Source organism: Bombyx mandarina, chromosome 05, assembly GCF_030267445.1.
Source record: "Bombyx mandarina strain Sakado chromosome 05, ASM3026744v2".
Classification (NCBI taxonomy): Eukaryota; Metazoa; Arthropoda; class Insecta; order Lepidoptera; family Bombycidae; genus Bombyx; species Bombyx mandarina.
This window is the reverse complement of record NC_143212.1, coordinates 6,859,206-6,878,979: the sequence shown is the minus strand read 5'-3', so window position 1 is coordinate 6,878,979 and position 19,774 is coordinate 6,859,206. Positions and strand designations below refer to the sequence as shown.

At 36.4% G+C, this 19,774-nt stretch overlaps 1 protein-coding gene across 4 annotated transcripts in view; it reads left to right on the top strand.

The window, feature by feature from the left end:
- Window positions 1-19,774, top strand: part of LOC114246676 (uncharacterized) — a 31,828-nt gene that overhangs the window by 10,980 nt on the left and 1,074 nt on the right. Inside the window, exons 6-39 of one of the 4 annotated variants that reach the window (XM_028179339.2) lie at window positions 168-305; window positions 732-986; window positions 1,580-1,743; window positions 1,930-2,083; window positions 3,499-3,669; window positions 4,785-4,916; window positions 6,541-6,631; window positions 7,033-7,160; window positions 7,246-7,428; window positions 7,500-7,621; window positions 7,697-8,081; window positions 8,184-8,337; window positions 8,408-8,731; window positions 8,813-8,973; window positions 9,056-9,181; window positions 9,599-9,823; window positions 10,060-10,377; window positions 10,470-10,641; window positions 10,830-10,956; window positions 11,042-11,156; window positions 11,233-11,391; window positions 12,009-12,230; window positions 12,327-12,458; window positions 13,143-13,307; window positions 13,745-13,900; window positions 14,126-14,224; window positions 14,789-14,941; window positions 15,014-15,151; window positions 15,615-15,766; window positions 17,158-17,278; window positions 17,593-17,702; window positions 18,454-18,616; window positions 18,703-18,800; window positions 19,450-19,567. In XM_028179339.2, the coding sequence (XP_028035140.2) occupies window positions 168-305; window positions 732-986; window positions 1,580-1,743; window positions 1,930-2,083; window positions 3,499-3,669; window positions 4,785-4,916; window positions 6,541-6,631; window positions 7,033-7,160; window positions 7,246-7,428; window positions 7,500-7,621; window positions 7,697-8,081; window positions 8,184-8,337; window positions 8,408-8,731; window positions 8,813-8,973; window positions 9,056-9,181; window positions 9,599-9,823; window positions 10,060-10,377; window positions 10,470-10,641; window positions 10,830-10,956; window positions 11,042-11,156; window positions 11,233-11,391; window positions 12,009-12,230; window positions 12,327-12,458; window positions 13,143-13,307; window positions 13,745-13,900; window positions 14,126-14,224; window positions 14,789-14,941; window positions 15,014-15,151; window positions 15,615-15,766; window positions 17,158-17,278; window positions 17,593-17,702; window positions 18,454-18,616; window positions 18,703-18,800; window positions 19,450-19,567 (5,631 nt within the window). Of the gene's footprint in view, window positions 1-167; window positions 306-731; window positions 987-1,579; window positions 1,744-1,929; window positions 2,084-3,498; window positions 3,670-4,784; window positions 4,917-5,636; window positions 6,412-6,540; window positions 6,632-7,032; window positions 7,161-7,245; window positions 7,429-7,499; window positions 7,622-7,696; window positions 8,082-8,183; window positions 8,338-8,407; window positions 8,732-8,812; window positions 8,974-9,055; window positions 9,182-9,598; window positions 9,824-10,059; window positions 10,378-10,469; window positions 10,642-10,829; window positions 10,957-11,041; window positions 11,157-11,232; window positions 11,392-12,008; window positions 12,231-12,326; window positions 12,459-13,142; window positions 13,308-13,744; window positions 13,901-14,125; window positions 14,225-14,788; window positions 14,942-15,013; window positions 15,152-15,614; window positions 15,767-17,157; window positions 17,279-17,592; window positions 17,703-18,453; window positions 18,617-18,702; window positions 18,801-19,449; window positions 19,568-19,774 lie in introns of all 4 variants that reach the window. The other 3 variants (XM_089727628.1, XM_089727630.1, XM_089727629.1) reach the window with 3 other exon arrangements.

Below are 19,774 nucleotides of genomic sequence, written 5' to 3'. Positions count from 1 at the left end.
ATGCCTTAATGCACCGAGAGTGAATCGGGAGAATCCAAAATAACAGCAGCTGTGTGTTGTCCGGTCGCTTGGGTCGAGTGTGTAATCAGAGGCGGCCATGATAAGGGGGTTATCATGTCAAGCCGCTTTTTCAAAGAACCCTCAAACTGTTTTCCATTATTTATTAGGTAAAGAATTCTCGGAATTCAACGAATTTGAAGCCCCCCGTTCGAGGAGGTCCGTCTAAGGACAAAGATGAGTCTGATGATGAAACGAGCACCACCACCGAAACTACTTTAGTGGATTCCAACGTTAAAGAATATCAGGTTAGAATGAAACAGTTATATGTATAATTTAGTCGCTCTCTGAGGTGTTTATAACCAAAAAAAGTTAGCTCAGTTCAAATATAACTAAAAATTTCAATTGTTTTATAATAAACATATAAGATTTCCAACCCATTTTTTCAACGAAGTAGTCATCTATTGCCATTTGGCCGATGGAAAAAATTTATACAATACAATTTAGACTGCGACCTCATGTCATCAGATAAGTGGCGACATTAACGTTGGAATATCTTTGAGAATTCACAACCACATAACACCAAGAAGAACGTGTGCTCATTCACCCATTTAGTGAAATGAAAAGTTTTAAGTAGTGTTTGAGAGGGGGTGCACCATAATTATCAAGTAAAACTAGTTTTGTAATCGAATTTGATTGGAGGATGTGAAAACTCATGTCATTTTTTTTCGCAGGATCAAATAGAGGGCTTAAAACAAGAAGTAGATATTTTAAGGAAACGTTGTGAAAGAGTGGAAAAAGAAAAAAGCGACATTCTTCTACGCAGACTCGCTAACATCGACACTGCGAATAAATACACGACAGGACGATCTTCGGAAGTACTAAAACTACAACAGAAAGTAAACGAATTAACTACGCACAATGAGGATCTCAGGGATGAGAAAAAACACCTAACCCAGAAAATTAGGGAAATTGAGAGTGAGCTTGAGGTATCTACAAATTTTGCTCAATTTATAATATTATTGATGATGATGATAATTTTCTGAACTTTATGGTTTATATATATTTTTTATTTCTATTTAGATGGGTGGACGAGCTCACAGCCAACCTGGTGTTAAGTGGTTACTGGAGCCGATATACATCTACAACGTAAATGCGCCACCCACCTTGAGATATAAGTTCTAAGGTCTCAAGTAAAGTTACAATGGCTGCCCTACCCTTCAAACCGAAACGCATTACTGCTTCACGGCAGAAATAGGCAGGGTGGTGGTACCTACCCGTGCGGACTCACAAGACGTCCTACAGCCAGTAATTAGGCAAATTAAAATTTTGCGAGTTTGATTTTTATTACACGATGTTATTCCTTCGCCGTGGAAGTCAATCGTGAACATTTCTTAAGTGCGTATTTCATTAGAAAAATTGTTACCCGCCGGTGGGATTCGAACACCGGTGCATCGCTACGTACGAATGCACCGGACGTCTTGTCATTTAGGCCACGACAAATTATATATACATATAATTTAATATATAATATAATAATAAATAAATATTGTCGTCTTTAATATTTGACTACTTTCATTAGACTCGGCCGTCAACTGAAGCTCAGACCCGTCAGATTGAGCAGCTACGAGCCAAGTTGCTGGCGGCCGAAACGTTATGTGAAGAATTGATGGATGAGAATGAAGATATGAAGAAAGAACTACGGGACCTTGAGGAAGAAATCGAAGAGATGCAAGATAATTTTAGGTTGGTTGGTTTATAGACCTCATTTGAAAAACGCATAACATTTGCACGAAATAACTACTACAGATGATTACTAATTTATTCGAAAATACCATTAATCTATCTAAAAACTAAGCAGTAATGCTTTTTTGTTATTTGTCTTATCATCGATAAATTAGTCTTAATGGTAAACCTGTATTTTTATTTTAGAGAAGATCAGGCCGACGAATATTCATCCCTGAGACGCGAATTAGAGCAGACCATTAAAAATTGCAGAGTTTTATCATTTAAATTAAAAAAGACTGAAAGGAAAGCCGATCAATTAGAACAAGAAAAAGCTGAACACGAGAAGAAATTATTGGAGGTACTTGTTATTTCTTTTCTATGCAGTTATCGGCTTCTAAGTGTTAATTGGCCGAGGGGGAGGGTGATGGGAGAGATGTGCTCCGCCCTAAACGCTTCACTTTCCCCCTTTGCCTTTTCATGGGTTCTGTCTCATGCGAGGTTCGGACGCGGGTTGTTGAGCGACAGGAGGTTTTAGTCAGTTCGACTCCGACATGCCCCGCCCTCCATCCCCAGGGAAGGGCGATTTCCTCCTGACCAAAAAAAAAAAAAAGTGTTAATTGGCCAGCGTCAAGTTAATTCCACTATTATTATTACTACATATAATACTACGTTAGTTAAAAAATTCAATGGAGCGGATGAAATATTACTTAATTGATCTGAAATTGTCATTAATTTGGATAAAATAAATGAAACGGAGTAAAAACGAAACAATATCTTAATAAAATAAAAATGGGATTTCAGTTAACTTCCTGGAAGAACCCGAGAAGCATTTTCACACGTATTAAACAATCAATAAGCCCCCGTTATTACACGATTAAATCTTTACAAACAAATAAAAATATTCTAATTAGTTCGTTTCTCGCATTCTCGCCAAAACAAGTGTGGAAGTCCTACATTCTAAATATAGAGCAGTGTTATCGAGGTTTTTGAAATTATCCGAAACATCTGTCAACTAATGGGCTAGACACCCATCTGACACATAGACATGCGTAGTTATCGTAGTAGATAACCCGCCCCAGTTCAATACTAACCTACCAATCTTTATTAAATACAATTATGTACCTATCTAACTATAATGAAGGAACAACATTAATTAATATCATCATAATCAACAACAAATTCATAGACGAGGAGTATATCAGCTCACTAAAATGATAGCCCTAAAAACGTCATTACGGATCCTCCCGATCCATTAACGGTGCTTTTAGGTTAACCTCAAGCACCGGTCACCGTCCCCGCCGAACCCGTCGCTTGCGACGAAGGGCTCGACGATTAAATTGACCCATAGACACAGCCCACTGAGTTTCTCGCCGGATCTTCTCAGTGGGTCGCGTTTCCGATCCGTTGGTAGATTCTGCGATGCACTGCTCTTGCTAGGGCCAGTGTTAGCAACAGTTCTGGTTTGAGCCCCAAGAGCTCCCTTACACGTTCGGGTGAAGCTGAAATAGACTCTCAAGGCTATCAGTATAGGTAGGAAAAAAGACCAGATTTTATTTTATTATACTATAATACATTTATTTAATGCACAAACAGTTTTTATTGGTTGTTTATGTTAGTTTTGAGTAACAAAAACATTTGATTAAAAAAGGCATTGTGGAATTTGCGAGAAACTTATTAAAGCGAAATATGATGGTCTATTGATGGACTGAAAGTCGTCGTATGTTCATTTAGGTACGACGATAACTAATAAATAAAATATTACATGATATTCAGATAGTCGGAGGACCCGACGGCATGCAGCGCGAAAATAGGATTAAAGAGTTGGAACAAGAAGTTGCGCGATCTACTGAGGTGGCGCTAAGGCTACAACGCGAGCTGGCTGAAGCAAACTCAAAGTTCACCGGATCAAACCCAAGCCTCATGAAGGTTCCCCAACCCGAAACAGTAAGCACGACATTATAGCGTAAAATATCAACTTTCCGACGAATTGACCCAAAAAAATTCAAATTAACTTAAATCTATGCAGCAGAACGTTAATCCCCTTTAACGAAATATTATAATAATATATTGTGATAAAACACAAAACTGCTCAAAAGCATGCATAATTGAGGCCGTTAGCGCAAAAGTGGCCTAAGCTTACCATAGTATGGATGGAGGCAATTGGGTTTGAATTTTCATGAATTTGAATTTGAGTAGGCAAAAAAACAATACGCGCAAAAATAATGTTTACAAAGCTATGTATTATCTATGGGTGAAACTATGGATAGGCTGGTTTTGCATCAGAATTTATTATATTTTATATTAATTCCAATATACATCATATAAGCTTCAATATAAAAACTGTGGGTTAGGCCACTTTTGCGCTGATGGCTTCAACTATCGTAGGTTAGTATTAGAGTGAAAAGATTAAAAGAACAAAAAACAAATAAATTATCTGTTTGAGTGCGGAAAATATTTTATGCTATAGTAAGAAATTCAATTAAAGTGGCCTTTTTTGTGAACAAAACATCTAAGCACAAAGTTGCAGCGTAACTTAACAATAAAGATTTTGGATATGGTTGTTAAGATGGAATGAGTAAAGAACATTTGTTTCGAATTCTTTACATACGTGATTGCGTACTAAAAAAACAAATTACAAAATTCAAACGTTAACTAGTAGTAAGACTTTTTGACAGTAATACAATACAATTGAGAGTTCGGCAGCGTACCGCTGTGGGTGTCAGCATTCACATTGTGAGATTTATGGCTTCCGATAACCACTTTAAACCAAGCGGGCCGTGAGCTCATCCAAAATAATACGCAATAATTCCAAAAAATTAACATTGAAATATCACTGCACTGACGTCATTGCTCATATTCGTATTATTTTTAGTTATATGACAAGTTACTCGTACAACCTGATTTGATTTGATTTAATATAGATATGTTACATTTTCAATCACGAAGGTTTCCTCTGAATTTTCATATTAATAAAATATGACTTAACATACTAAATGTGTTTGTTTTCATGTTTTGTGATTTGTGGTGTTCAATAAATAGTTTTCTGTTAACACCATTAGGTTAAAGTGTCCCGATCGTCACTCACTCGAGGAGGTAGCCAAGAAGACCCCGCACAGCTTCTTAGAGATCTGCAGGACTCTTTAGAGAGAGAAGCAGACTTACGGGAGCAACTACGCAATGCAGAAGAAGAGGTATTCTCGTTACACTTTAAAAACTAACATTGGTCAAAGAACAATTTGTTTATCTCATTTAAGAGTACATACAGTTGGGCGGCATGCTCATTTACTTTGACAGTAATAATAGGCAGCGACTTGTCAATGCCACTACCATTGCTGACGTCAATGAGCGACAGTGACTACTCACCATCAGGTGGGCTATGTGTGTGTCTGCCTACGGTAGCAATAAAAAATATTAAGTCCTTTTTTTTTCTTCGAAAATTTTACGAATTGGTTATTACCGAGTGAGTAATTTCATCAAGACAAAACAATTAATAAAGGAAATTGATTTTACGCGTAAATAGCCGTTTTTATTTAGAAACAATGTATTTGTTTTGGGACAAATATTTTTAATTTACAAATATTTACATTTTCAAGTTATTTTCTTTCAAATTTTTTTATCGCGTGCAAACTCAGATTCAATAATAAATGTATATAATTATTGTTGGCGTTGGTCAAAAAAAGGAATTAGAGTTTTAATTGCTGTAGATGGGCAAAACTCGCAGCCTATATAGTGATAAGCAATCGATACTCAACACCTAGTACTTATAGTTAAGTAATATTACAGAAATATTTAAGTAAAGCATGCGTAACGACTAAATTTAAACAATAACTTACATAACCTATTAATGCTTCAAAAGATACTTCGATGCATATAATTTTTATTTAGTTCAATTCCTTCTTGTCTTCATACAGGCTGACCGAATCCGCCGAAGCATTGAAGATAGAAGAATTTCATCTTCATTAAACTTCCAACAAAATTGTAACACAGCCATAACCCAAATTCATGATACAGATAAAACAACTAAAGTAACCCAATTTGAAAAAGTTTTAGAAATGCAACTAGCCATAGAAAAAAGTTTATCATCGGCCAGTGTCAGTCACATGTCTATTGGTATCAACAAAATAGTTCAATCACCCCAGGATAATCTACAAAGTTACTGCCAAGGATCTCAAACCGACATTATTTATATGAATGATGTCGGAACTGATACTAGAAAAATTACATTAGATTCTACAGTGCAGTGTGACGAGGATACTTTAGAAAAATATTCTCAAACAGAAACTGTTTTTAAAAAAAACAAAATAAACCAAACCGACTCCTTGTTTTTAAATAACTATACACAGACTGACGCTAAGAAAGTCCGTAATGCTACCGCGCAAACTGTTATTTTATTGAGGCATGACCAAAATTTGCAGACAGCGAACTGTAAACAAGTTAACCCATCAACGTTCTTGGGTAAACAAGTCATGACTGACAATATAGTTACATGTGATATCCATGAATCTGAGACAGTTACGAATTCAATTCAAAACAAAATGATTCACGCTGCATCTACACCATCTTCCAAAGAAAAGTCCGATAGCCCTCCACTTTCCATAGATAAAACAACGGAAGAAACGCAGTTCCATTTCGATTTGCCTTACCTTTCTATATTCAACCACATGGCGGTTAGGTTGCCAGTAATAGGTATTTCTATGAAATATTACAATAACAAAATGTTGATTTAGTTGTTCTGAACTTAACTATTTTAATATATTATCTAGAGTAGTGCAGTGTTTTAGTTGTCCAATAATAATTACTAACGAATATTTTCAGGCAAATAATTTGCGTAAAACAGCGGCACGTGTAGAAGAGGACAATGAGTCCTTACTGCTACAGCTGAAGAAAATGGCTACCAAAGCCAGAAGTACGTCAATTATTATGGAGAATATTGTGTTTTGAGCAAAACCTTTCCTGTATTTTTCATGAGAACCTCGCAAAACATCTTAAATTAACAAACCTCTTAACACTTTACTCTGGCCATTGTTCCACTAACAAGCTTAATATGGTGTCCATGTTGTATTAAAATTTCGTAGGCATAATTATGGTAGCCATTTTCTCCAGTTCGTAATTTTTTTTTCTGATCATTGACTGTATATAATCAAGTTTTTTTATGTACCATAATACAATACGATTTGGTGCAAATAGAAATCATTCAATTCCTAATCTAACCGAAATAACAATTGAGTCGACACTTGCTTTACATTTTACCAAAAAAAAAAAAACTCCAAATACATATGTATTCAAAATATTATTGGGAACTTCTAGGTCGTAAACTGTCCCCTACGCCTCCAGCCAACAAGCTTAGCATTGAAACAGCTAATGATAATGATGAAAAAGAAACCGACGAAGCGGACCCCGCGGAGATGAAATTACTTTTAGAACTTAATGAACAGGTAACAATAAATACAATACATTTTGATATTAATAAGACGTGATAACAAATCGCAATTTGTATTTTAATGTTATTTTTGATTGAAGGAGGCTACAGTATTGCGAAGAAAAGTCGAGGAATTGGAACAAGATAAAGAATCACTTAAGAAACAAGTCAAGGAGCTAACTAGCAAGATTTCAAGTGTGACTAAAACTAGTGCTGGGTCCAATACCACCGCGCGACGTAGTTTGACTACTAACAGCAATAAATTAGCAGAAGAGCGTGTTAAGGTATAAACGTGAGGATAAATTCACGATGTTACATGATGGAACTTTTGAATCACACGTATTCTCTTTTATAGGTATTAGAAGATGAAATAGACGAAGTAAGGAAAAAGCTTATAGAAAAAGAACGTGATTGTGAAAGATTACACGCTGAACTCAGTTTGGCGCAGAAGAAACCTAAAACACTTATTAAAAGCAGGTACTTGATTTAAAATAATGTATTTTTTCCCATTGTAAAATAAGTATTGCTTAGTAATTTATAAGCACATTACAGATCCTTAGACGCTAGTGATCAACAGAATGTGGACCTCAAGCGGCAACTGCAAGTAATAGAACAAGAGGCCAGTGTATTGAGAGCCAAAACCCAAAGTCTTGAAGCTGATAACGAAAAATTGCAGACAGAAAATAAAAAGTTACAGCTTTTGAAAAATGCGAAGTCATTAAGATCTGATAGAGCATTAGATCTCAATACCAAAAAAACAACTCAACTAGAAAACGAACTCAAAGAAGCTTTAGCTAAAATAAAAGAACTAGAAATGATTTGTCAAGATGAAAAATCAGAAAAAAAAGTAAGATTTACTGAGGCAACTAAAAAAGAAACAGATACCTTGAAATCAAAACAAGATGAATTAGATAAATTAAAACTAAATCTTAGCAAGGTACATTTTTTTCATTTTTATTGGTTTGAGTTAGTTGTTTATTTCAATTAACCTCAATTCGTATTTTTTAATAATTTTGTTTACCTGTTATTTGTAATGCAGTTAGAAAAAGAAAACTTGAAGCTTCAAGCAACACTGAAATCACTCAAAGATGATGCACAAAAATCTTTTAAGCCAAGAATTCCAAAGAAACCAACTGATTTAACAACTAAACTTCAACTCAAAAAAATGGTTGAAGATTTGGAATGTGAAATAGGTAAGATTCCATAAGTAGATTTCTAAGAACAAACCTTATAAATTCTGACAATATTTGATTTATGTTTTAGGGGAGATGTATGTTGTGATGAAAAACGCAGGATTATCTGGTAAGGAAATGACCGCAAAAACTAAATTAGAAAAAGAAATAGATGAAATTCGTTCCAAACTGTCGAAGAACGACTCAGAATTCACAAACGAAAAGAATAGATTACAAACTGAAATAGCAAAACTAAAAGATGTCAATGCTAAATTAGAAGGTGATAAAGATGTGTTTGCCAATAAATATAAAGCTCTTGAAAATGAAAACAGCAATTTAAGCAATCAGTGCAAAACGCTTACTGAAGAAATGAAAAATAGAGAGGCTCAAATAAACAAATTGAGTGCTGATCTCAGTAAGTTTAATAATATATAGGCTCGTTAAGTTAGATTACAAATTTAATTTATAACAAATATATATTTTTTATGATTTATAGAAAACGTAACATCTCTTCAAACCACAATGTCCGATTGTATGAAAAAAATAGAAGATCTGAAAAAAGAAATAGATAGCAAAGACAAAGATATAGAAAAACTAAAAAAACAAGTGGACAATTATACAAAAATAGACCAGGATAAGAATAAGTTGCTCAAAGAGGTAAATTAGACCCCAATAAAATAAGTAAATAATAAAAGATTATTGATAATTTTAAGAACACGCTAATATAATATACTTTTAGGTTGGCGATAAAACTAAAAAAATAGGCGATTTAGAAAAGAAATTAAAGGAAGCAGAAGAAAAATGTAAACGTATAGAGAAACAACTTTCGACACGTAAAGATCGTGTAACCAAACTTGAAAAAGAGGTAAAACAGTTAATTTAGTTTAATTATTTCCAAAGTTCATAAAGGTTAAATTGTTGAATAAATTTACATGTCTGTGAGCAGGCGGTTACTTTAAATTTTCAATTATGATTTCTGGGATCCGACTATTATGTCAATCATATGTTATCGACTGAACAGCATATACACATTAATCGTAGTTATCAATGAGTGCCAATTTTTTTTACCTGTGTAAGTGACGTGGATTTTTGTTCCTCCTCCTAATGTCCATGGTCAATAGACTGTATATGTATGGTCATGGTCAAAGCAAAAATTACAGAAATTCCATTATGTGACTTGCTATGATAACATTGATATTACACTTCATTTAATTTATATTGGTGGGCATTTCGATTAGTAAAGTCATTGAATAATTAATAACATTAACATGATATTCATTAGCTTTCGGAAGAAAAAGAACAAGCAGTCGTGTTGGCCAATACACATAGACGACTATCAATCGAATTAACGAGCGAGAAAGATGAACTACAAGCACGATTTATTAAAACCGAAAGTAAATTCATAACGTTAGAGGCCGAAATGAGAGATTTGAAAGCTGACTATGAAAATAAAATCACTTCTCTGGAATCAACAATAGCCGCTAAAGACGTTCATATTAAGCAACTGGTATACGAGTCTGAGATGGAATGACTTTACCCTTCCACCCAGCATGATCTGACATGTAACCTCTTAGCACCCTCGTATATACAATCCATTAATATGAATAGTTTATCCTGATTCACAATGTAAAAGTCTGCAATAATGTTATCACCCATTAATATCCTTTAGAAGTTAGAGCAAAACAGACTATTAGTAATAACTAAAGTTAAATACCTGCTAACTGTCGCTAACTAAAATTACAGGAAGACGCATTAAGGCAAACTACTAATGATAAATACGACGAAGCAACATCACCTGTCGAGATGGTAGAAATGAGGGAGAAGCTTGAGAAGACTAGCAAAGAACTCAAAGAGAAGCAAGATGAATTGAACAATGCTAAAATTAAACTAGAAAAGACTGAAGCAGAATCATCCGCTGCGAAACTTGAAATGGCACAGCTCAAATCGGACTTAGCGAAATTAGAAAACGAATATAAGGAACAAGAGAAAAAGGTGCAAGCTGAAAAGAAGGAATCCAGTTATTGGGAAAATAAAGCCAAAGAACTCGACACTGACCTGCAGGTAATATGGGAAATCTTGTAAACTATTGTAACTATGAACAAAATAATAAAATAAAGCGTTACTTTATAATATTGGTTGTTTAAAAATTCTAGTCGGAGCGCAAGAAACTCGACCGGATGCGTATTGCTCATGACAAAGATGTTAAAAATAAAGAAGCAGAGCTAGCGACGCTCAAGGGTAAACTTAAGATTCTTGAACAAAATTCTGGAGCAGGAGCGAAGAGAATCACGGAGTTGAAACAAGAATATGAAGAGACAGTCAAAAGTTTGTATACCATATTTTCTTGTGTGCTATGGGTCTGTAACAAGTAGTATTTTGGTCCAGTTTATTAATTTGATTGGGTCATGCATGTGAATCTGAATTAGATTATATGTAACGTCTCTTTGTAAATAAAGCATGTCGCATTGGCTTTTTTTCTTTTTAGCTTAAAAGTATTGTTTTTGAATTTTCAGAACTTGAACATTCTTTAGCTCTTGAAAAGGCAGAATATGAGGAGCTAACAGGAAAATATGAACTATTAGAGGAAGAACATGTGGTCACAAAAGCAAGACTGACTGTGGAAAAGGAACAAGCGCAGGGGTAACTCGTTTATTTGTTTTGTTTTAACTAATACCGTAACATATAAAGATAAGATATTTATATTGAGGGCCGATTTTATTTTCAGAGAACTTTTACATGTACAAAAAGAATTAAGTACTGCCTTAGGTGAAATAAAGACACTGCAAGAAAAACTTGGAACTGAAGCAGCAGCATGGAATACGGAGAAAACGGAAATGCAGGTCAATTTATGCGTTTGATTTTTGTGTGAATTGCTGACGGAATAGGAAACCGAATTGTAATTTTTTTACTCCGCAGAACTCGATAGCGTCTCTGCAAGAACGTTTGTGCGGTGGAGGGTGGGAGGTCGAGCGTGCCCGTCTCAACGCACGCCTGGACCAGAGAGAACGGGAGCTCCGAGCTGCCAACGACAGACGTGATGTGCTCGAACATCACCACGACCTTGCCAAGAAAGAGGTAAATAATGCATTTATTTAGGACTGGTTTACTAGCGGTAACGGTGATATGATAATCATTATGCAAGGGCAATAGGGAAATTATTCGCATGTTCCTAGATGAGCAGTCGTGTTTACTTTGTAATGTGTATGAACTTCGGTGTCCCAACGGCACGTGCACAATGAGCCGCTTAACAATTAATGCAACCTAAAATTATATTATTCCCTTTTTTTTCCTTTGACTCCTGGCATAAAGTAAAGCCAATTAAATTTATAAATTATATTCACAGTTTACATTTAACGTCTTTAGAAATTACATTATAAGACACAATTTAGTGTCGAGACTAGCTTGTTAGTCCGAGTGAGTAGGTACTACCACCTACCATATTTCTGCCGTGAAGGACTAAGGCTTTTCGATTTTAATGGTGAGGCAGCCACCGTATTATAAAACTGAGACTTAGAACTCATGTCTGAAGTAGATGGCAGTATTTACGTTGTTATTCTTTATAACTTCTGGTAACCACTTAACACACACGTGAGTCTTGAGCTCTTCCACTCATCTAAGGAATAAAAAAATATATTGTTTTAATATTTCTCAAATATTAGATGAGTCAATAAAACTAATTCAACTCTTTGCAGCTAGAGGAGTCCCGAAAAAAATTGGAAGATTACGAAAGAGTTTCTAAAATACAAAGAAATCTTACAACAGAAAATGCAGAACTGGAACGGGAGTTGGCAGCTTTGAACAATAGAATAGAACAATCCGAAAAGGCTAGAAAGGCCGAAATCACGGACACTAAGACGAGATACGAAGGGCAGATGAACACAATGCGCGATGAACTCAAATCCTTACACAACCAGGTACTACAATTTGGTACATGAAATCGTATTTTCATTCAAATAGCACGTAATTAAAAAAGCAAATAACAATGCAGATAATATAAAAATAATTTGCAGGTTTCGAGATTTAGGAGAGAAAGAGATAACTATAAGCAAATGCTCGAAGCTGCACAGAAGTCGATGGCTGAGATTAAAAATGGAGACAAAAGCGCTAGAATTCATCGTAACTCAATATCCAGCACAGATGAAGTAAGTTGCCTGTCATGATAGATTCTGATATGGTACTAACTATACGATTATTGCGCATTATAGCAACTCTGCATCAACTATGGTCTTTTTATAGCTGTAGAAGTTGAATTAATATTATAATCTAGATCTAAAGTTGTTCCATTTTTGTATGCTATACAGTGGATTTCAAAACGCATCACCAGTCGTCGTGGCCTGAAGTCGTCGTGGCCTAAAGGATAAGACGTCCGGTGCATTCGTGTCGAGCGATGCACCGGTGTTCGAATCCCGCTGGCGGGTACCAATTTTTCTAATGAAATACGTACTCAGCAAATGTTCACGATTGACTTCCACGGTGAAGGAATAACATCGTGCAATAAAAATCAAAACCCGCAAAATTATAATTTGCGTAATTACTGGTGGTAGGACCGCTTGTGAGTCCGCACGGGTAGGTACCACCGCCCCGCCTATTTCTGCCGTGAAGCAGTAATGCGTTTCGGTTTGAGGGGTGGGGCGGCCGTTGTGACTATACTGAGACCTTAGAACTATATCTCAAGGTGTGTGGCGCATTTACGTTGTAGATGTCTATGGGCCCCAGTAACCACTTATCACCAGGTGGGCTGTGAGCTCGTCCACACATCTAAGCAATAAAAAAAAAAAAGCTAATTTAAACATTGTTAATAATCACATTCCAATCGCCTATTTTAGGAAGAATATCGCAACAAAGTCGCTTTGCTGGAACAACAGGTTGCTTGTCTCGAAGATGAGTTGTGTGAATCGCGGCTACTAGCTTCAAAACTTAACACGGAGCTTGTTAGCGAAAAGTCATCTGCCGAAGTACGCCTCGCGGAAATGCAATCCAGACTAAATGAGGTAATTTGTTTTTCGAAAAAAATGCTTCTTAAAGTCTCTAAAGTGTCGATGTGATCTCGACTTGTGGTTTGGGGGACGGAAAGGTTGCTTACTAAATAGTTTGACTCCACTTTTGTTAAAACCACGATCCCAATACGAGAACTGATTATTTTTTATATATTTAAACACTACATCTATCGACTATGGAATCAACAATTTGAAGCTTTGAACTACGGCAAATAGAAATTTCATTCATAAAAACCAAATCTCTGAACAGCATGTCTCGATAAAGATCGTTACGCCTACCCTAACACCGGGAGGAAATCTGCTGGCCAAGCTTTTGGAGCTTTATGGAAATACAGTCTAACCTGGATATGAGAGAATACAAGGGTTCTATTAAGGATCCTACGCTGACTTTTAACGTTACTAACATTACTGAAACACATTCTTTTATTCAGTACGAGGAAGAGAGACTATTGTCGTCGGGAAGAGCGCGCGTGGCTGGTCTCGCGACCCGAATGGAACTGGCGTGGCACAAGGAACGCGATGAACAACAGCGGCTGTTACAAGAGACGTCCACGCTCGCCAGAGACTTGAGGCAGACTCTCTTCGAGGTAATATCGTCTTCTCTTGTTATTGCCTTTCTATTGCATCTTTTTTACTTATAGTCTCTGAACCTCTGACAAGAACATAATTATTTAGTTTTGTTATTCTCCGTTGATGACTTTATACGACTGGAATAAAAATTAATTTAGTTTTTTTTCTAATCTCCATTATTTGATCGATAAGTATTTTATTGTGTTTTGCGCTATTAAACAATATACAATTAACTATGACAGTTGGAAAGAGAGCGTGAAAAAGAGAGGTTAGATATGAAGAGACGAATCGATCAGCTCAAGAGGACCACGGAGGAAGAAACCGAAGAGGCCAAAAAGAAGGTACATAATAATATATAAGTTTACTTATTCACTACTTCATATATATGGTATGCCTTATACCAAGCTGTGTAATATCGGCCTGGAGTATCGCCACCTCACCTCTTCCCGTGGGTGTCGTATAAGGATACTAAGAGAATCGTCCGAGAACGAGCAGCAGCGTTCTGGGTATTATACCAGCGTAGCGCGATCGCTAACCAGCATTTGCTGATGGTTTGCATGATGCTGATGGTGAGGCATGTTTTAAGCCCACATTTCTGCCGCGAAGCTATACATATGCAAATGAAACATAAACCTCGTTTCTCAAGGTATGTTAGCGTGCATTCACATTGTCAGGTCTGTGAGCTCCGACAACCACAACAGCAAGTGGCCGGAGGTCGTTCACTTAATTTAATAAATAATTAAAACATAATATAGAATTTTCTAATTTGTTGAACATTGACATTACCTACATGCAACATGACATTGATAATTTCATAAAATATAATAAATTCGTTATTCTATTAGGTTAATCTAAGCTTTTAGTTTTACCTTGAAATAAATAAATAACTAATGTATTTATTATAGGTGACGGAGTTACAGTGCGACTTATTGGAGTTACGCGACGCACACGCCAAGCTGCGTACAACCAATGAGAAGTTGCGCCGCGATAAAGAGAGGCACGATCGAGATCGCGACCAGAACAAATTACTTGTCGCTTCATTGAAACGTGCTCAACAGGTACAATAGCATAAAATCAATGCTAAATGTTCATTTGAAATTAATTTATTAACATTTAAATTTGTTCTCCAGGAGGACGACAGGGTGATAGCACAGCTCTTAGAAACAATAGACGATCTGATGAAGCAAAGCCCTGATCTATTCCGCGTTGAAATTCCCGTTAAACCGGAGAAAACTCTGATGACACCAACACCGCCTCGTCGTAACAGGGTGAGTTCACAGAAAAACACGGTAACAACAATACAGGTGATATTCCACAAAAAAATATCTAACGTACCTACATAATAATATGTTAAACGCTATCTAGTGCTAATCGGCTAAAGAAGCTCATAAATACCACACCATGAATGTCGTTTCCCGTTTTGGTATATAAGGTCTAAGTCGCTTTGGACAAAGAGTAGACTAGAAAATTAAGTATATATTATATAGTTATTTTCTCTTAGGTTTAGCAACCGATCCTATTTTTTCTAGTATATTTTGACAAGTTTTTATACAATATATATTTTTTTGTAATTTCCAATTCTACACAAAACATCAGTAATAAAACTAAAGATAAAATAATATAATATATATTCAAGTCTTAAAGTATGGAAGCATTGGGATCACACCCTCTACAAGCATGGCGTCGTACCTAGTCGTACCTACTTAATGGCCTTTTTTTCCGTTTCGGTAGTCTTCGAAATCTCGTTCCCGGTCAGCAACTCCCGAGACTAACGAAGCAGCCGGGGCGAAAGATACGGCGGCCAGACTGCGCAGACTCACCGACGAACTAAGGGCTTCTCGTATCGCCGAGCGACAACGGCGACAGCAAGCCAGCGCAAGGAGGTAAAACTGTAACAACAGATCGAGGAGTGAATAGCTATTTGGTTTAAGCCACATTGCTTCAACTACGAGTATACATTAGAGCAGTGGTCAGGGAACTTTTTTAATTATTACCCCAAAATATTTTTGTGTAAGTTGATATTACCCCATGGCGATGAATAAAAAAAAAACGAAATCGCTTCTTTTTAGCATCTTTCATATTAAAGCCCCATGATAATTTTGAAAAGAAAACAATAACTAAAAATTTTACGGTTCTAAAGAAGTTTCACTGTACTTTTTACTCACAAAAGTTTCATTTTTAACCCCCAAATTTTCATTTTACCCTATTTGGGGTAATTTACCCCGGTTCCCCGACCGCTGCATTAGAGCCATTTAAAGTTTAAAATTCGACTAACAAAAACACTTCTTAAGCTATATTTGAACGGGGTAAACTTAATTGAAGTTCAATTAAAACCATCGAACTGTTGATACTAATACCAAACGAAACGGACATTTGATTACAAAAAAAAAAACACGTGTGCAATCCACCCGTGGTAGAAGTGAAACCTTCAAAATTCGTTATTATTTTAGCACAGTAATATTCGTGCATCGCAGAATTACATTTTTATGTCTCTCTATACGCTATTTTAATAGATTGGATTTACATGTACATATTATGAGTTAAGTGTTTCCTTTTTTCTTAATTGTAAGTTTCATTTCATCTATCATTTGTGTACCAAATCCCTAAATCCCTAATTGAAGGTGTACATACGTTGACTGTCTGTTTGTCACGATACTGTTTTATCGATGACCTAGAATGACCAAGATAATGCATAATATAATGACGGCATGAATGGGATTGTGTATTTGTCATAGTATAACTGCAACATGAAAGCCCTATTTCAGAAACTACATGAAAAGGAATGTCTGGTGGGGATCACTTCAACGATAAGACCGCTCATTATACAAATCTATACATATAAATAAAATTCGAGTGTCTGTTTGTAATATTGAAATAGCCTCTTTTCACTACATGCATATGAATATATATACGGTACATACACCAAAATAACATTTTTTACAATTTTTGTCTGTCTGTCTGTCTGTCTTTTTGTTCCGGCTAATATCTGGAACGGCTGAACTGATTTTGACGGGACTTACACTGATAGGTAGCTGATGATATAAGGAGTAACTTAGGCTACTTTTTTTAGAATAGCTTTGCCCCGCGGCTTCACCAGCGGTACGACAATAACCGCGGGTAACATCGTCGATAATAAAATGTAATGTTTCCGAAGCGAAGCGAGGGCGGGTAGCTAGTTATATAATAAAATACGTATTGATTAATTTTCAATGTAAATTATGTACGTTTAAATAATAGTGTGTACTCTAATTTGAACTTACGTGTTGATTTTTAGAGCAATGTCGACGGAGCCCCGTGATACTTTGTCGGTGACGCCAGCCACGAGCCGGACCCCATCTCGGGCACCGTCGTTAAAGAAGCGATCCATCTCGCTAGAACAGACAACTAAGGAACAGGTAAAAGCTGTGGGAAAAAATCCCAAATATGAGAGCAATAATTTGCGAAGCACTGTATATATAATTAACGAAATAATATACTTAGTTGTTGTTGTAACAAATATAGTTATTGGTCTCTTTCTAACATAATATTCTATTAGGTTATAGTCAGACAATAAGATAGACACAACCCTAGATAATTAGAGCTACCAGCCAGAAAGTCAGAAATTAGAACTGAAAATGTATTAAATTCTTTTTTTTAATTCTTTATTAGAGCCATACACCTATTAGGTTAAGTTGCCTTTAAATTCTTTAATTCCACATGTTTGTTCCAGAGCTCGATATGGAAGTCTGTTGATGAGAGTAGTGTGTCGTCGTTGCAATCACTGGAAGGAGACAATGATCATCGTCACTTCACTATGCCTCGGGATACCAGTCTCGACAGGTCAGTAAAATTAATTTCATTGAAAATATTACTAAGACCTATATTTACATACATTTTATAAAAAAAAATTATGTTATTTTAAATATGTATTATATTAATACTTCAACATTTAATTGACGAACTGGCTTGGAAGATGTGTAACGAATCCGATGAATCCCCCCCCCCATCCTCCCTATTTCTGCCGGGAAGGAGTCATGCGTTTCGTAGGGAACAGTGAGAGAGACGTACATTATAATTGAGGACCCGATCCTGTAGACCGAATGGTAAACAGTCGACGTCGCCCAAAACACGTCATTACGGATCCTCCCGACCCGTTAACGGTGCTTTTAGGTACCACAAGCACCGGTCACCGTCCTCTTCGAACCCGTCGCTTGCGACGAAGGGCTCGACGAGCGAATTAGCCCATAGACACAACCCACTGAGTTTCTCGCCGGATCTTCTCAGTGGGTCACGTTTCCGATCCGGTGGTAGATTCTGCGAAGCACTCTCAGTGTTAGCAACACTCCGGTTTGAGCCCCATGAGCTCACCTACTAGTTAAGGTTACGCAGAAATAGCCTCTCTATCAGCTTAGGTAGGAAAAAAGTTGAGGTGGAAGGCTGAGGTAGCTAGCGGCATTCGGTGTGGTAATCTACGGGGCACCACTTAACACCAGACGGATCGTGAGCTCTGTCATCCAAATATGGAACGGTAAAGCAAGGGAGAACTGTTCCAGAAAACTAAGAAAACAAAGAAAGTTTTAACTCTTTTCAGTCGATTGTCCGGCGGGTCGGCTCAGAGTGACGTCTTACCCAACGACAAAAAGAAGAAGAAAAGCATCTTTGGAAAATTGAAGAAACTGACTAAATCGCGATCCATCGATGACCAAGCCGATCCCGAAATTGTCGATTTCAGACCTATCGGTACCGTATCGCAGGTAAATAAATATTATATTCCATCGTGACCGTCAAGATTAATATTCTATTAATTTCTAAAATATTAATTCTTATTAAACTTTATCAGGGCTCCGATTCCGACATGAGCACAGCTGGAAGCAAACGCGACTTACGTGGACGACTCTCAGATATGTTCAGCAGGAAACAGGTTTCTCGCGGCAACAGGTTCGTTTGTATTTATGGATCAATATCCATACTAATATTATAAATGCGAAAGTACGCGCTTTCACGCCAATAATACTGAATAGATTTAAATGAAATTCGGTACACAGATAGTCTAGAGCCTGAGAAAAGACTAAAAGCTACTTAACGGTAGGCAGCGGCTTGGAACGGTAGGCAGCGGCTTGGCTCTGCCCCTGGCATTGCTGAAGTCCATGTGCGACGGTAACCACTCACCATCAGGTGGGCCGTATGCTCGTCTGCCTACAAGGGCAATAAAAAAATTAAAAAAAATACTTTTTAATGCGAAAAAATCGTTGTAAAGTGTTGAAAGGGGTGATTGAAAAGTTGTATGGAAGTATCGTCATTTTTAGAGCTAAATCCTGAAAACCCTATTTTTTAGGCTGTGGATTCAATATTAATAAATATGACATTTAAAGTTTGTAAAAGTTTTACCCTGAAGAGTGTAAAATACCAATAGGAAATAGGTAATGAAAATTTGTATGGAAATATGTACATAATTTTCTCAGGTTCAGCTTTGTATAAAAGAAAATTAAATAAAATCAATAATATATTATAGTCCCCGAAATTATAGTCGTTAGTGTACAATAAGTTTAAAATAAATAGCATTTTAATAATAAATGTTCGTTTACAGTAAAGAACTAAGTCCCGAAAGACCAGCAAGCGCAATGGGAAGCACTACGAGCGCCTCACGTACCATGCTACGCAATACGAGTACTACAACGCTGACGCGAACCTCACCCGCCAAACCGGTACGGCATTGTACTTCAGAATTAAAATCTTTCAATTTATTAATTATTTTTTTAAAAGGATTTTATGACTTGGTAACTAAGACGTTTAGGGTCATGGCTTAATTTAATTTACATTCTTAATTTTATGAAAAATGATAATATGGAGTGAAATGAAATTAAATGAAATGAAATGAGATGAGATGATATGGGATGAAATATAATCCCAGT